At 42.6% G+C, this 15,632-nt stretch overlaps 1 protein-coding gene across 1 annotated transcript in view; it reads right to left on the bottom strand.

Annotated features, from left to right (window-relative positions):
- Positions 1–1,806: 1,806 nt before the first annotated feature.
- The window catches only part of LOC111873387, a 42,273-nt gene continuing 28,447 nt past the window's right edge, over positions 1,807–15,632 (bottom strand). Inside the window, exons 3-4 of the mRNA XM_033755077.1 lie at positions 7,355–7,592; positions 1,807–2,604 (exon numbers count right to left, since the gene is read on the bottom strand). Of these exons, the coding sequence (XP_033610968.1) occupies positions 2,193–2,604; positions 7,355–7,592 (650 nt within the window). The 3' untranslated portion in view covers positions 1,807–2,192. The remainder of the gene's footprint in view (positions 2,605–7,354; positions 7,593–15,632) is intronic.

The following is a 15,632-nucleotide window of genomic DNA, read 5'->3' on the forward strand; positions in this document are numbered from 1 at the left end:
AAATTGATGATATGAAGGGCAGGTTCTACGAAGAACTAGAACATGTATTCGATAAATTCCCTAAATACCACATGAAAATTTTGTTAGGAGATTTCAATACCAAAGTAGGTAGGGAAGACATTTTCAAACCAACAATTGTGAATGAGAGTTTACACGAAATTAGTAATGATGATGGAGCTAGAGTAGTAAATTGTGTTACATCCCAAAAGTGGGCGTGCAATATTAAAATGAATCTTAGAGAGATAGGATGAGATGGTATGGATTGTATTGATCTAGCTCAGGATAGGGACCAGTGGAGGGGTCTTGTGAACACGGTATTAAACTTTCTGGTTCCATAAAATGCTGGGAAATTCTTGAGTTTCTGCACAATTGGCAGCTTCTCAAGTAGGGCTCAGCTCCATGAGTGAGTGAGTGAGTGAGTGAGTGAGTGAGTGAGGTAGCACTACTGCTTCGTATTCATGGGGACTTGGGCTCAGATTTTAGACTAAAGACCAACTTTCATGGCTACTTCTTTCGTGCTTTTCCTCTGTATAGTCAATTATATATTTTTTTAGTTCTTAAATATATGTAGTGAATGTCAGTTTGCAGTTGTAGGGAGTCAATTTTAAAATTGATTTTGTTACAAATCTGGGTCATCACACTGGCAACTTTTTACTTTATATTTGTGTTTTTCCTATGAGCAGGCCTGCAAACCAGAGATGATGGTGTGTGAAATATGGAGAAATTTGGTGGTGGAGAGGGCTCAATTCAACCTAAACCTAATTGGACTCTTACTTTCTTACTTAGGTCTAAGAGGATGATATTAACAGAGACAGCCTTCCATTTACACTGTATTCCAATGACATCTGTGATATAATATATTAGCCAGAGAATACTGGTTAAAAAGCTTGGCAAAGATTGATCAATAGAATGTCTCATTGCAACGTTATAAGTGTCTTTATTTAATAGGCCTGTCATGAATGGCATGAAATTTTTGTTCTGTTTTGTGTTGCATCATGCACTGAGATGGGAGAGCAAATTCAGTATACTCATAGCGACAGACTATGGGCTGGCTGGCCGGAGTTGATCTTGGGCTCAGACGAGATTTCTCTCTTCTCCACAGTAGCCAGACTGGATCTGGGAACCTGTCCAGCCTCCTGTCCAACTGATACCTGGGGCTTCTTCTCCGGGAATGAAGTGAGAGGCACATGAAGCTGAACATTTACCACCATCAAATGCTGAGTTCAAAAATGGCTAACCTATATATCCACTCCCCCATACGTCTTAATAGCATGGTCCTTAATTAAACACGAGGACGTTCATACCTACCTTTACCTTATCATCAATTACTGTCAAAGAAGGTCTAGACTTTTCTTTCTGCAGTAAAATATCTATTGGTACCATGGATGTCGGTCCAACAAATCTTTATGTACTGTGAAAAAGAGTGCCTGAAGATATATAGTGAAAGACAGGAAGGAAATACCACGGGGTTGTAATCTGTTCGCTCACAGGATCACAGCACATCTTGTATAGATGTGTTGATGCACACCTTTTCTCAAAAACAAATATTCCACGTTCCTGTGCTTAGTATGGTTATTCTCTGCGGCCAGAAGAGCAAGGCTTGGGAAATTTAACTATTAAGGTCGCGGGTTCGATTCCTAGTAAGGTCACTGGATTGTTCATTTGGCCTGATCTTTCCAACCGCGCTATGCTCCTGGGGTCGACTCAACCTCTCACAGAAATTAGTACCAGGAATCTTCCTGGGGGTAAAGGGCGGCCGGCGCGTAAGGCTGACAACCTCACCGCCATCTGTGAACCGATTGTTTAGCAAATCTGGAAGCCTGGACGTCTCACAACCATATAGGCTTCCACGGCCTGTTACAGGGATAGCTGTTATGTTTCTGTTCTTGTGGGGTCAAACTGAGCCCCTTGGTGCTGAGGCCACAAATTTGGCTAGAAGGGTGGCTATAGTAGCGTTTCAAAATACATTGGAAAAAAGCATTAAGAGATTTTACCATTTGCTTCGGCGGAGAAAGAAATTCAGAGCCCGTTTTGAAAAGTCTATACGCCCAGTATGAAGACGTAGAACACCTTAAAGTGGTCATACTTGAGTATTACAGTGTTTCTAGTCCACTGCGCTGACTGAGGCCTGAGGTTAGGTAGATTAGATCTTGTTTTACATAGCCGAGGAACACGCCTCGCACAGCCACGTTTCAGTTCGGGGCGGGGTTTGGATACGGGTACCTCGCCACCCCTGCCGGGTGGTGCATGCTGTTAGCAGCCGCAGAGTAAATAGACGAGAGGCTAGCAGCAGAGGCAGCATTTGCCGCCGCTGAAGTCCAGCAGTAGGGTGGTGCAGGAAATGGTGAAGTGGGTGGTACGACACCAGGTGGTGGTGGAGGCAGTATAGACGATAGTTTTCCTGGTGAGTGGTGATGTGCGGGGTACAGTGCTGCTCCCAGGTCGCTCTGATGGTGATGGTACTTGGTATAACTCATCGCAGTGTCAGCCCCACTACTGCCCTGTGCTTGGGCCTGACACGCAGCCATTAGTCCGTGGAAGTCAAACTTGTAAGCGTACCGTTTCCCGTGGACTTTGGTCATAATGTTTTTGTCGTAATAATACCTGTGAACAGAAGGTGTATGTGATTTTAATTACGTTGACATTTTGACGTTCCAGCTAAATGAATCAATTTGAAATCAGTTGCTTCTAAAGGGTTCTGATGATGGTGTATATCACACATAATTACTCAGTTTCTGGACTTCTTTTTCCGTCATCCGGTATTCTAGAAAACAGAAAACGCGACGTTTCGGAAACTGGATCTATTTCCATCCTCAGGTGATGGGGGGGGGCTGAGTAGGTGTCTTCCCCCCGTCACCTGAGGACGGAAACAGATCCAGTTTCCGAAACGTCGCGTTTTCTATTTTCTAGAATACCGAACGATGGGAAAAATCCAAAAACCAAAGAATTCTGTTTGAAATCAGTTTTCTGACCAGAGCTCACAAAGTTTCGGGTTTTGGTTATTTGACCATTTATATTGCATAGGTTTGTGATTTAATTTTATACACCTCCGAGAAATTCCTCCACAGTGCAGCCTATTAAAATAGAAATTATCTCAGTTCTTTACAGTTTATCATGGATAACTATTCCAGTGGCAATAGCCGTTAACACACACACTCGTAGTTACGGGTATCAATGTGTTACTGTAGTTAAACTAATGGTAGAGCAAACAAGGTAAGATTTGAGGTTTTCACAACGGTATTTGGGAAGAATTCTCTCTTCTGGATTATAACACTATGTAATCCGTCGAAAATCAACCGACGTTCGAAGAAATATGTCACCTCTCTCTTCAAGGGACATAGTCCCACCCCACTAACAATAATAATAATGAAAAAATAAAAATTCGCCGACACGTGGCGGTTGCTCGGTCTGTGTAGTTCGCTTGCGGACTAAAAGCACGGAGTTTTTTTTTTTTTTTTTAATTGCTTCATGAGGAAAAGTATTTTGCACTGTTCAGGAGCTACAGGCATGGAATGTTCTCGTGTAGGCTATGTCCTACTGAATTTGGACCCCTCAGAAAGAAGTTAATCTAAGCACTTTTTGTGATTATGATTTCATCTTTTATACAAGGCATGCCACTAAGGGCCTATTAGCAATTTTTAGTTTAAGTAATATTTTCTTGTCGGTGCCTAAAATTGTACAATAAAATTCCAGTAGCACTATTTATTTTTTAAACGCCCTAAAAAAGTAATCTGTATGTTTTATAACAGGCGGTCTGTGCTTTCTGAGTATCAAGTAAAGACGTGTAGGCCCTTCATGTGAATTAAGCTTATATGCTTATAAGCATATAAGCTTGGATTATGCCAAATTAATTTGATACATTATTTAAATTTAGGCAATTCACGTTAATTTCAAATAGACCTAATATATAAAATTACAGGTATGCCTATTATGAAGTCAGGTGATCTGGTAGGCGTACTCTGCCAATAAGAAACTTAGTTAAAGCTAAGCTCCATGACTTCGCAAAAGCCGGTAAGAAACCACTGGCCTAGAAACACGACGGACTACTACTGGAAACACGGACTACTATAGCTGATCTTGTTTATGTCATTCTGTCTTTTTCATATCAGTCTGAAAGCAGAGTTCGCGGTAGAATTGAATACCGTCGAATTTATTTACATTACATTACTAAGCAAAGGATATAAAGCAGCGCCATAGTCGATGGCTTCCCACCGCGGCGGCCCTGGTTCGATCCCGGTGTCTGGTCAAGTGGGATTTGTGGTGGACAAAGTGGCGCTGGAGCAGGTTTTCTCCAAGTACTTCAGTTTCCCCTGCCAATCTTCATTCCACCAGTTGCTTCACAATCACCCTCACCTATCATCTGGGGCTGGTACAACAGGCCAGAAGTGGCCCCAGTACAAGGGACTTAGTCCCACCCCACTAGCAATAAAAAAAAACAAAGGATGTATAGAACATGCCATAGCACGAATGGAGTAGGCCCATTTGAAGCCAGTACAGACATCCGCACACAGTTGTCACAGACATGGACGTATTGGACTGAGTCCACTTGGTATTTCGGCCACTACTGGCCTATTGTACCAGCCCCTGATGATAGATGGCGGTGATTGTGGAGGAATCGGTGGAATGTGAATTGATAGGGGAAATCGAAGTACTCGGAGAAAACCTGCCACTTTGTCCATCACAAATCTCACATGACCTGACCCGCGCTCGAACCCGGGCAGCCATAGTGGGAAGCCGGCGACTAACCGCATGAGCTATGGCGCGGTCGACGTAACCATTAGGGTCTGTACTAAAGAGAGACATCGCTACCCTTCAGCTTGGGGCCTCAATATAACGGTGCAAGAATATTCAATACACATCCCTGTGTGTTAGCATAGCTGGGCGTCGCGATAGAGTCCTGTACTTTTTCAAGGGATTGAAATAGCTTACAGCAATGGTACATCATTCATTTATCCGCGCCTATAATGTAAGCACAAAGACTACCCAATGGTAGCCTGTCTCAATGGTTACAGCTCAAGATAGACTGCAGACTTGTTGTAATGGGCCGCGTCTAGTGGGAGGTGCTGGGAATACCGAACTCGCAGATGGGCAAGTCACATTTCGCTTTCTCTACTGTAGCAGTTTCTGTTCGGCCAGAGCTTTGTTCCAAGTCCTCAAGACCAGTTGCTTTCAGTCGTTGCTGCTTCACGGTTCAGTGGGTTTTCCCAGCACCGACATACTGTCTCACATTGTAGGCACAATACAAATAAAATGTATAGAAACAATATAGGCATAAGCCTACTTACTTGCTTACTTATGGAGCTGAGCTCTTCTTGAAGAAAAGCCAAATCTACAGCTACTAAAGAATTTCCCAGCATTTTATAGAATCCGAAGATTTATTACCATGTTCACAAGAGCCCTGCACTGGTTCATATCCTGAGCTAGATCAATCCAATCCTATCTCTTTAAGATCCATTCTAATATCGTCCACCCACCTACACCTTGGTCTTCCCAGTGGTCTCTTTCCTTCTGGCTCTCCCACCAATATCCTATATGTATTCCGCTTCTCCCTCATTCGTGCTACATGCCCTGCTCACCTCATCCTCCTTGACTTGATCATTCTTATTATACTTGGGGAATGTATAATTTATGAAGATCCTCATTATGCAGCCTACTTACAATATAAAACAAGCTGGGAAGAACTTATCGCCTGCTTCCGTTTGATACACAGACAGAATGACAAACACAATCGGATACACACACAGCCAGGCAGTAAGGTAATATTATAAGCCTCATCTTATTGTTTCAAAATTAAGGAAGTTGGCTAACTAGCTACTAAAAGGAAACAGGGTACAAATATAATTTTTCATCTGTGGTTAAATGCAAAATCCTTACAATGTAACGCTAATCAGGCCTATAATTTTTGTAATTGCCATAAAAATATATGGTCACCAGACCATCAATTGAGAAGCACTGTCCTAACCAACCCGCCTGTCTGCGGTTCCTCTTCGCATTTTGATGGGAACTCCCAATTGGGTAAAACCTGGGTTACGCTTCATTTTCTCCATTAGGCTGTCGTAGACTCACTGATAAGGGCCAACTCCATGAAAGGGAGTGGGGAGCTGATATGTTCTCATTTAGTCAAGGAACTGTCTACCCGAAGGTCCATTGCCGTGCTCACGTGACCCTTCCACTCTACCCTATCTTCAACCACTTGAATTTAGTTCACATCCTTACACCATTTTGTTTTAAGAGCCATTTCGTATGATCCTCCCATCTATTATTAGGTCTGAAAAGTACTCTTACTCTTCTCACTTCGGATTTTCCGATTAATATATTGTAGACTTACGCAGTTCTCGTGTCTGCGTTAACCACCCCTTTAATTCTCCTTGATCTGATCATCGTAATAATAAACTACTTAGGCAGGAAGTTGGAACTCTCGAAAGAGAGAGTACAACTACAGGGAATGGCCACCCTGCCTTATGCGAGCTCCAGACTAGACTATTTTGTGAAGAGAAGGCTTAGGCTACGACTGTCCTAGGTCTAGAGTCTTTTATTGATATCTTTTTGGTCGCTTTGCAATCTTAATGGAGCTACCTAATTAAACTAAACTAACATCATGGCTCAAGGCTGCGCCATAGCTCAAGCGGTTAGTCGCTGGCTTCTCACCGCGGCGGCCCGGGTTCGATCCAGGGTCTGGTCAAGTGGGATTTGTTGTGGTCAAAGTGGCGCTGGGGCAGGTTTTCTCCGAGTACTTCTGCTTCCCCTGCCAATCTTCATTCCACTAATTGCGCCACAATCACCCTCACCTATCATCTGGGGCTGGTACAATAGGCCAGAAGTGGCCGCAGTACAAGGGACTTAGTCCCACCCAACTAGGAATAAAAAAAACGCCCTGGCTTTAGTCCGCAAGTGAACTATACCGACCGAGCGACCGCTGCTTGTCGGCGAAATTTGTACCAACTTTACGGATAGAGGGTGTCGCGTTGTCAGCGCAACGGATCCCTACGGCCGTTAATCTCGGGTTTCTAGATTCGTAAATTTGGGTAAATCCTACTGTCCCTTTGGAACCTCAAGACACACGAAAACTGACCACACTGTGTGCCTCATCGGACTTCGCCGTCATGTTGGTATCCCTTCTGCTTCGTAATCTGAGGGTCCAGAGTTCAAGTCTCGGTTCGGAGAACGGATATGCTGATTGAGATATTTTTGTAGCTTCTCATTCCCTGTAGGGAAAATCGCGGAACAATATAGGCCACGACCGCTTCCTTCCTTATCCATCCCGATTCATTAATCACAATATTTTCGTTATTTGTTGGCAGCGTCGTTAAATAAATTCATAAATAATAAACTCCGTGTCCATCTTGTTTCTTACCTGAGCGCCCTGCTGAGCTTGTCGTAATTCATATTAGGTTTGGACTTTCTCTCCCCCCACCTCCGCGCTACCTCGTCAGGATCCGTCAGTTTAAATTCTCCATTGGTTCCTTCCCATGTGATGCAACTCGCATTCGACGAATCGCTGAGTAGTTCCAGCAGAAACTGCCACAATTGGATCTGGCCTGAACCCTGGGCAACCAATCGGCTGCTAGCAGCATTTAGTAGTTGGTAGGGATCTGAACAGACAATGAGGGATGGTACATCAGACAAAGGGAATATTTGCTACTACCTGTTGCAGAAATATCAGCATTTTGTTCAGAAGTTGCGATTGTATTTTCATACTTGACAAGTATTTGAACTAGAGTACCGACAATTTATATCTGTAGTCATGTGTATGCTATGAATGAGAAAGAATGGGAAGATTTAAAATTATAATTAATTTTTAACTAGTAAATTTTAAATTTGCATATGAACTATAGCTGGCATTGTTACTGTAACTAACGAATATGACCTTCCTCCTAAAATGTAAACATCGGCCAATGTAGGAGGAAAAAGTAGAGTGTCAATTTAAAAAGATTTACTTGATGATGGTCATAATTGGTCAAAACATATTGTAAAGTAAAAAACCAGTGTAAATATGTTACATTTATACAGGAATCGTGTTGACAGAACCTGAAATAAATTAGAAGAAATTAAATGAAAGTGACCAGTTTCGAATTACCAGCATTTTGAAGTAGGTGGTAAGCTGTGACGGTTATTTCTGGGTTTCTTGAAAATGTACACGAAGATATTCTTGGCCCAATAAAATTTTCCTTTTTCACCGGGAAGACTAATTTTGCTCTATTTGAGGTTTGAATTTGTAATCACTCTTTGAATTATACGACGAAAAATTTATGCTCTTATCCTAATCACACTATTTGACCTTGTACGTAATTCGTGACTAATTAAAAATAAATATGCCTCTAGATGGACACCGTCCTTTTGCACGTAGGCCTACATATGGTCTAACAATATTTCTATAAATAAAATTTGTTTCCATGTTTTTCGATAAAACATTATGTGTATTTTGGCCTACAATTTAAATGTTATCAGTGTAAAACGTACTAATTGTCTGTTTAACCGTTACAACACAAGTCTCAGAATCTCGTTCACATTAACTGTGTATAACGGGCATACTGATTTCAGTTGTATCTTGCTACATGTTTCGGCTTATGAAAAGCTATCATCAGGCAGATATACAATAATAACTTATCCTTAAACTATTGAATTTCATTCTATACGGATATACATAGGTCACAATATTAGAGTTATTACTAATGCATCAGACTTTCAGCATTTCGTCAAAATTAAAACCACTACTGCTCTTATATCGGCCGGGACGTGAAGCGGACCACTCACCTCCAGCTAGTGCCGAGGTCAAGAGAACGTGGATATATACATCCACTCCCCCATACGCTTTCATGGCGTAGTGCTTAATTTGTTGAACACAGGGACAACTGTACCTTTACTGCTCTTATATAGCCATTCAACTAAGATAAATACTTTATATTAATTAACGTTTTCACATGTTCATACAAACGTATAAAACATAAATAATAGAAGTAAAAAAGTAAAGCTATCCCTGTAACAGGCCCTGAAGGCCCATAGGGTTGTGAGACGTTGAGGCTCCCACATTATCTAGATAATCGGCTCAAAGATGGCGGTAAGGTTGTCAGCCCTACGCGCCGTCCGCGCTTTATTCCCCAAGAAAATTATTTAAATAATTCGTGGTACTCATTTCTGTTAGAGGCTGAGTCAACCCCACGGCCTCGTGCGGCTGGAAGGATTAGGTCAATTGAAAAAATCTAATGACCTCATCGGGACTTGAACCCGCAACCTTCCGGCTTGTAGCATAGCCCCTCAACCAACTACGCTACCGTGTAATAAATTACAAAGATTTAAAATTATAAAATACCCCTAGACGCTGAGTTAAGATATTATTGCGTCATGTTTAGACGCCTCATGTATTGTTTGTCGTTGCAATCATGATGTTATATTACGTGGTAATTTACGGACGTTGTGTAAAATGTACCATTTTCCCGCAGATCCAGTCCGCTTTAATGCTAACTGAATACAAGTAGGAAGTACGTAAGCGTAGGCAGACTTATCCAGTTCGAAATGCAGTCAGAATCATAACATAAGGAAATTACTGAATTACGCTTTCACGGTGATTAATGCTTCTTCTACGGCCGCTAGTCCCAGACATCTCAACGGTCCAACTTTGATTACTTTCCCAATATCTGGTTCATTAAATAATTATTCATGTTAATTATAATCTTAGGTTGTTACACCGTGTGGCTATGGGCGATGTTACCGATGTTTCGGAGGTACATTTTGCCTTCATCTTTAGAGTCGACCTGAGGAGGCAGGATGTACCTCCAAAATTTTAGCGCCCTAGCACAAAACCGCTTAGTGTAACAACCCAAGAACAGAATTAACATCGATCTTAAGAAGATCTTAAGAAGCTTTCTTCTCTACCTACAAGGGAATGCCTAAGCCTAATTCGAATTAGTATGGCCCAGAAGCGTATGTGATTTTGGCCTGTAATTTTTGTCTTAAGTCAGTTAAAGCTTCGTTTCAACACGTAAGTAACTTCATGGTGAAAGGTTAAATTTTTGAGCAGTTGATAGTCGCTATAATGTAAATCTATCCCTGTAACATGTCGTGAAGGCCCGTAGGGTTGTGAGACGTCGAGGTTCCCACATTTTCTCTAGACAATCGGCCCACAGATGGCGGTGAGTTTGTCAGCCTTACGAACCGGCCACCCTTTACCCCCCAGGAAGATTCCTGTTACTCATTTCTGTTAGGGGCTGGGTCGACCCCAGGGCCATAGTGCTGTGTAAAAATTGACTGTTGCGATATCCAAACAAGTGACAAACGTTGAGAACTACTGGTCTAGACTGAATAGAGAAGTCTGTCATTATCTTCTAAGGAAGATTATGGCTCAGAAAGTGTTGTTTTGCAGATGATGATGATATAAAGTAATAAGCTCTAATTTAAATGTGACTTATATAGCGGCTATGTGCACGTACAGGCCTATTACACTAATTTGACATTAATTTGTCCTATAAAACATCTCTTCCACTGGGTAAATATAGGCAGAAGCCTTTATTTTCCACCAATGATGAGCCTTTACTTGGGCCCAACCCGACTGGGCACTTACCGTAATTTCTATTTGAAAAAAATCGCAGCAAGACTTGGCCCTGAGAGTATCCTCAATGCTAAAACACGACAGATCATTGAAGGTCGCAGTGCGGGTGCCGGTTTTTATGTCTCTAGGAGACCTCTGAGCAAAATTAGGCAACAAGTTTCCCGGCCAAGTAGTTTCCAATGCCTCTGGTAGATGGGGGAAATATCAGGTACCGAGGGCCGACCTCGTTGGCTGAACGGGGCTGATAGCACGCACCAGTACCGGTAGGGTATGACGACAGTAGAAATTAAAGGGGGACGCACAATGGACCAATGACTGGTCTAAGTGCATGGGGAAACCCACCCGCTCTAATAATAATAATACATACATACATCTTGAATGCTTTGTTTAGATATCTTGACGGAAGAAATGAAAACAGAAGAGGGTACTGGAAATCAACTTATTTACTTTTATAGCATAGGTTAGTTAGAATGGATAATTTTTTTTTTTTAAGTTTCTTGGATTGAGGTGAGACTCAGTGCACTTGGTACTGCGGCCACTGTTTGGCCTGTTGTTCCAGACCCAGATGATAGATGATGGTGATTGTGAAGCAGTATGTGGAATGAGATACCCTAATACCACTTTACCCACCAAAAATCCCACATGACCTGACCTGGGATCGAATCCGGGCCGGCGACTGTTCGCCTGAGCTATGGCACTGCCCTGTAATGTGTACAGTCATTCATCACTATTTCTTGGCTGTAAAAAGTGGTCACTAGAAAGAACCTTGTGTGATCATGTAGCACAACTTACTTAAACGAATAGAATCATATTTGGGGGGACAGTACAGCCAGCCTTCTCGTGGTGTCTCCTGGGTAACGCTAATAGGCTGTAGAGTTTCCGAAAAGTCTAATCGAGACAGCAGTCTCGTTTTGGAGCGCTCAATTTTTCTTTTTGACATAATTTCTAATATTGTGGGGGGGGGCGCTATAACGTAGTAGGTTCAGGTACTGTGCTACAAGCCAGACGGTGGCGGGTTCGATTCCCGATTAAGTCATTGGACATTTTAACTGACCTAATCCTTCCATCCGCACTATGGACCTGGGGTCGACTCAGCCTCTAACAGAAATGATTACCAGGAATCTTCCTGAGAGTAAAGGGCGGCCGGCGGCTAAGGCTGATAACCTCACCTTGATTGTCTAGAAAATGTGTAAGCCTCGACGTCTCATAAACCTATGGAACCCCACGACCTGTTGAAGGGATAGTTTTACCTCTTTTTTTTTTCTGACATTGTGTGGCGTCCAGTGGTGGTGTTATGGTGCCAAATTGCATTTTACTGTTCCACTCTTCTCACGGGACTACAAACAAACCAGATTACTGTGCGTTTACGTATACCTAATATCTTATGATATGTCTGGAACCAGACTCAGATGGGCAGAACTGCATGAGGGAACTGATATCCAGAACTAGATTGCGTCTGTAAGGTCTAAACAAATATTGTTACAGGATTCAGGTTATCTCAGCGGTGGTTATGAAGAGTTCTATCTTCTGGGATATAGCGGAGTGTAATCCTTTGAATGTCAAATTACATTTCGGAGGAACATGTCGCCTCCATCTTCAGTGTCGAAGAATATACAAAGCAAGAGCCCAGCGTCAAGGAGGTAGCAAGCAAAATTAAATTATGTAAGATTTGAGGCTTTCACGGCGGTGACTATGAAGAAAGCAGTCTTCTGGGATTTTTGTACCGTGCATATGTGGTGTTAACTGACATTTCGGAGGAACATGTCGCCTCCATCTTCAGCGTCGAAGAATAAACAAAGCAAGAGCCCAGCGTCAAGGAGGTAGCAAGCAAAATTAAATTATGTAAGATTTGAGGNTTAAATTACTTTTCCCTGTCAATAAACTACGTAATACGCCTAAGCCTGTGGGTCTACTGAAGAACTCGTTGAACTTTGTTGCATTTGAAGACTGAGGCGTACTTCTGGGACGTAAAGCGATGTAGTGCGGTACATAGGCACCAGCATTTAGGAGAAAAATGCTGCCTCCGTTTTTGGAGTAGAAGTTTGCAGTACCTGTTCACTAAAGCACACGGCAGCAACTAAAGCAGCAACCTTCATAGTTGCCACTGTGAGGATCTCAAATCTTATTTTCCTTCATTACGGAGCAGGACTTGCCCTCATTAACACTAACTGGGCAGTTTGGTAATTCTAATCAGCCTGTGGGGCTACGAGGCTGTAGGGGATGTTGAAGGCGCCAGAGCGGCTGGACGCCTTCTTATTGCGTTACACCCCTATACAGCTACAGTAGACGTAAGTCCTTTTATCTTTCAAACGGTAGCGTAGTCGGTTCAGGCACTATGCTACATGCCGGAAGGTCGCGAGTTCGAGTCCCGATGACGTGGATTTTTTTTATTTTACCTAATCCTTCCAGCCGCATTATGGCCCTGGGATCGACTCAGCCTCTAATGAAATGAGAACCAGGAATCTTCCGGGGGGTAAAGGGCGGCCGTCGCGTAAGGCTGACAACCTTACTGCCATCCGTGAGCCGACTGTCTAGAAAATGTGGGAGCCTCTACGTCTCATAGCCCTATGGAACTCCACGGGCTGTTACAGGGATAGCTTTACCTTTTAACTTTCTCCTTAAATGTAAAACTTTTTTACATCTCTTATCTCTTTCAGTGAAATTCGAGATTCTCACGACTGTGAATATGAAGATGCTCTTGTATTGAATGTGGCGCCGTATAGTCTGGTATAAACTTACAGACGTTTAACAGAAAACTGCCTCCTCCATCTTCAAAGTAGAGGAGTATTTACCTATCAATATACCTTCTAGAAGGAAGTCCCGTACCCCGACGATGGAGACAGCATGTTCCTCCGAAACATCGGTAAATTTCTACCAGACCAGACCGCATCACATTGCAGAAGACTTTCTTCTAGGTATAGCAATTATGCGCGCCGGTCACGGTAGCCGAGCGGTCTAAGTCATGCATTGTCTTCGCTCGCTCGGAATCGTGGGTTCGAATCCAACTCTGGGCATGGATGTTTATGTGCGTTTTTCTGTGTTTGTCTACAGGTAGAGGCCTTGCGACGAGCTGATCACTCACCCAAGGAGTCATACCGAATGTGTAAGTTCTAGTAAACCGAAGTGAAACGGAGAGTTTCATGGAGGTAAGCTTAGGCCCAAATTGGGGCTGTAGCGCCACAGAAAAAGAAGAAAAAAATAGCAATTATGCGTGTGAGATTTTAACCTGGAGCACCTCATAAACACTGAAACAAAACCTTTTGTCTGCTTGGGTCTTCCTTAATGGCTGCGGTTGGCTTTACTAAAAAATGGGAACATGATCAATTAAATGGTAGATTATTATCCGGGCGGATTATTCTTACGGGGCCTGCTTTTTCTTTGAATCCATGAGCGTCTCCTTTACATACAGGCCCTACCTTCACGGGTCAAAAAGCAGTAAAATGTCTATCCTAGTCTTTTCGCAAAAACCATTTTCGTAACTTGAAATTACGTGATGAATCACGGTAATGGTTACCGTTTTGTTATTCTAACGGACCTTCATATTTTGTAAGATATTTTTGAGGTTCTCAGAGCGGTCATTATGATGCTTTCTCTCTTCTGGAGTTATAACTCCGAGTAGTATGTTGAAAGTCAACGGGCTTTACGGAGGAACATATCGCCTCTATTCGATCCTGAAGATGGAAGCGAAATGTTTCTCCGAATCGTCAGGTGACTTGCAACGGACTACACAGCGTTATATCCCAGAAGATAGATTTTTTTTGTACTATAACGTGAAATGTATGCCCTAGTGGATCATTATGGCGGCAAACATCGGCCTACATAAAGTAAGTAAGTAAAAGGTAAAGTTGTCCCTGTGCTTAACTAATTAAGCACTACGCCATGAAGGCGTGTGGGGCAGTGGATGTATGGATGCACACGTAGGGCTCTATAGGCCAACTAAAGGACAGTAACCTCGAGAAGTGTCTAGGGAGGAAGTTAAATAAGGCGCACCCAGTTATTTTCCAGCCATCCAACAAAGAGTCTTGGCAGGGCATGTAGCACGAATGGGGGAGAAGAGGAATGCATATAGAATATTGGTGGGTAAGCCAGAAGGAAAGATACCCCTGAGAAGACCAAGGAATAGGTGGGTGGACGATATTAGAATGGATCTTAGAGAGATAGGATTGGATGGTATAGATTGGATTGATCTAGCTCAGGATTTGAACCAGCAGAGGCCTCTTGTGAACATGGTAATGAACCTTCTGGTTCCATAAAATTCTGGGAAATTCTTGAGTAGCTGCACAATTGGCAGTTTCTCAAGATGGACTCAGAACCATGTATCAGTGAGTGAGTGAGTGAGTAATAGAGAATTTTGATCCAGAGATGTCCAGAAGTAACGGACTGTTTTCACAACATTTTAAATCAGGATATTCTGATATAAGAGCTAATTTGTGTTTAATTTGTCACATAGTCTGAATGCGTTTGACAGCAGCGCGCTGATGAGAGTATTTGGAATTAGGAGGAAGGAAGTCCCCGTGTGGAGGTGGGTTACAATACCTCCACCACACCCCTGATAGTCGTAGGAAGCGACGAAAATGGAACCCAGTGCTTGTGGGTACAGCTGGACCACCCTCTCACTGGGGGACATTGATAGAGGGACCTGGTCCTCCAGGTTGGGGTTTGATGCAAGTCTGACGACCTTGCTCTGTAAAAGGGTTATTGTTGCGAAATCGGAAACTGTAAAACTGTAGGTTAAGGTTGCCTAATTCCGTGATACCCATGTTATTTTACGGTGTTCTGTTTAATACGACTTCCAATAAAACGAAATACAATCTTTCAGTACTAAAACGTGAACCCAGGACTATGTATCTATACAGTTTTCTAGATGATTAGCTGCTCAAATTTAATAACTATTGTTTAATATATAATGAGGAGTTTCATATTTTCTTCCCTTCGAAAAATATTACAAGGGTGACCAAAATCAGGAAGAACGGAATGGACACAGTAGGCCTATGTAGCAAACATGAAGACACGAGAATGCGTAAAGAAATGTATTCGGAAAATATGAAGGGAAGATACGGCGTGAGAGACCTAGAAGTGGATGGGA

This window comes from Cryptotermes secundus, unplaced genomic scaffold (genome assembly GCF_002891405.2).
Source record: "Cryptotermes secundus unplaced genomic scaffold, Csec_1.0 scaffold22, whole genome shotgun sequence".
NCBI classification, from domain to species: Eukaryota; Metazoa; Arthropoda; class Insecta; order Blattodea; family Kalotermitidae; genus Cryptotermes; species Cryptotermes secundus.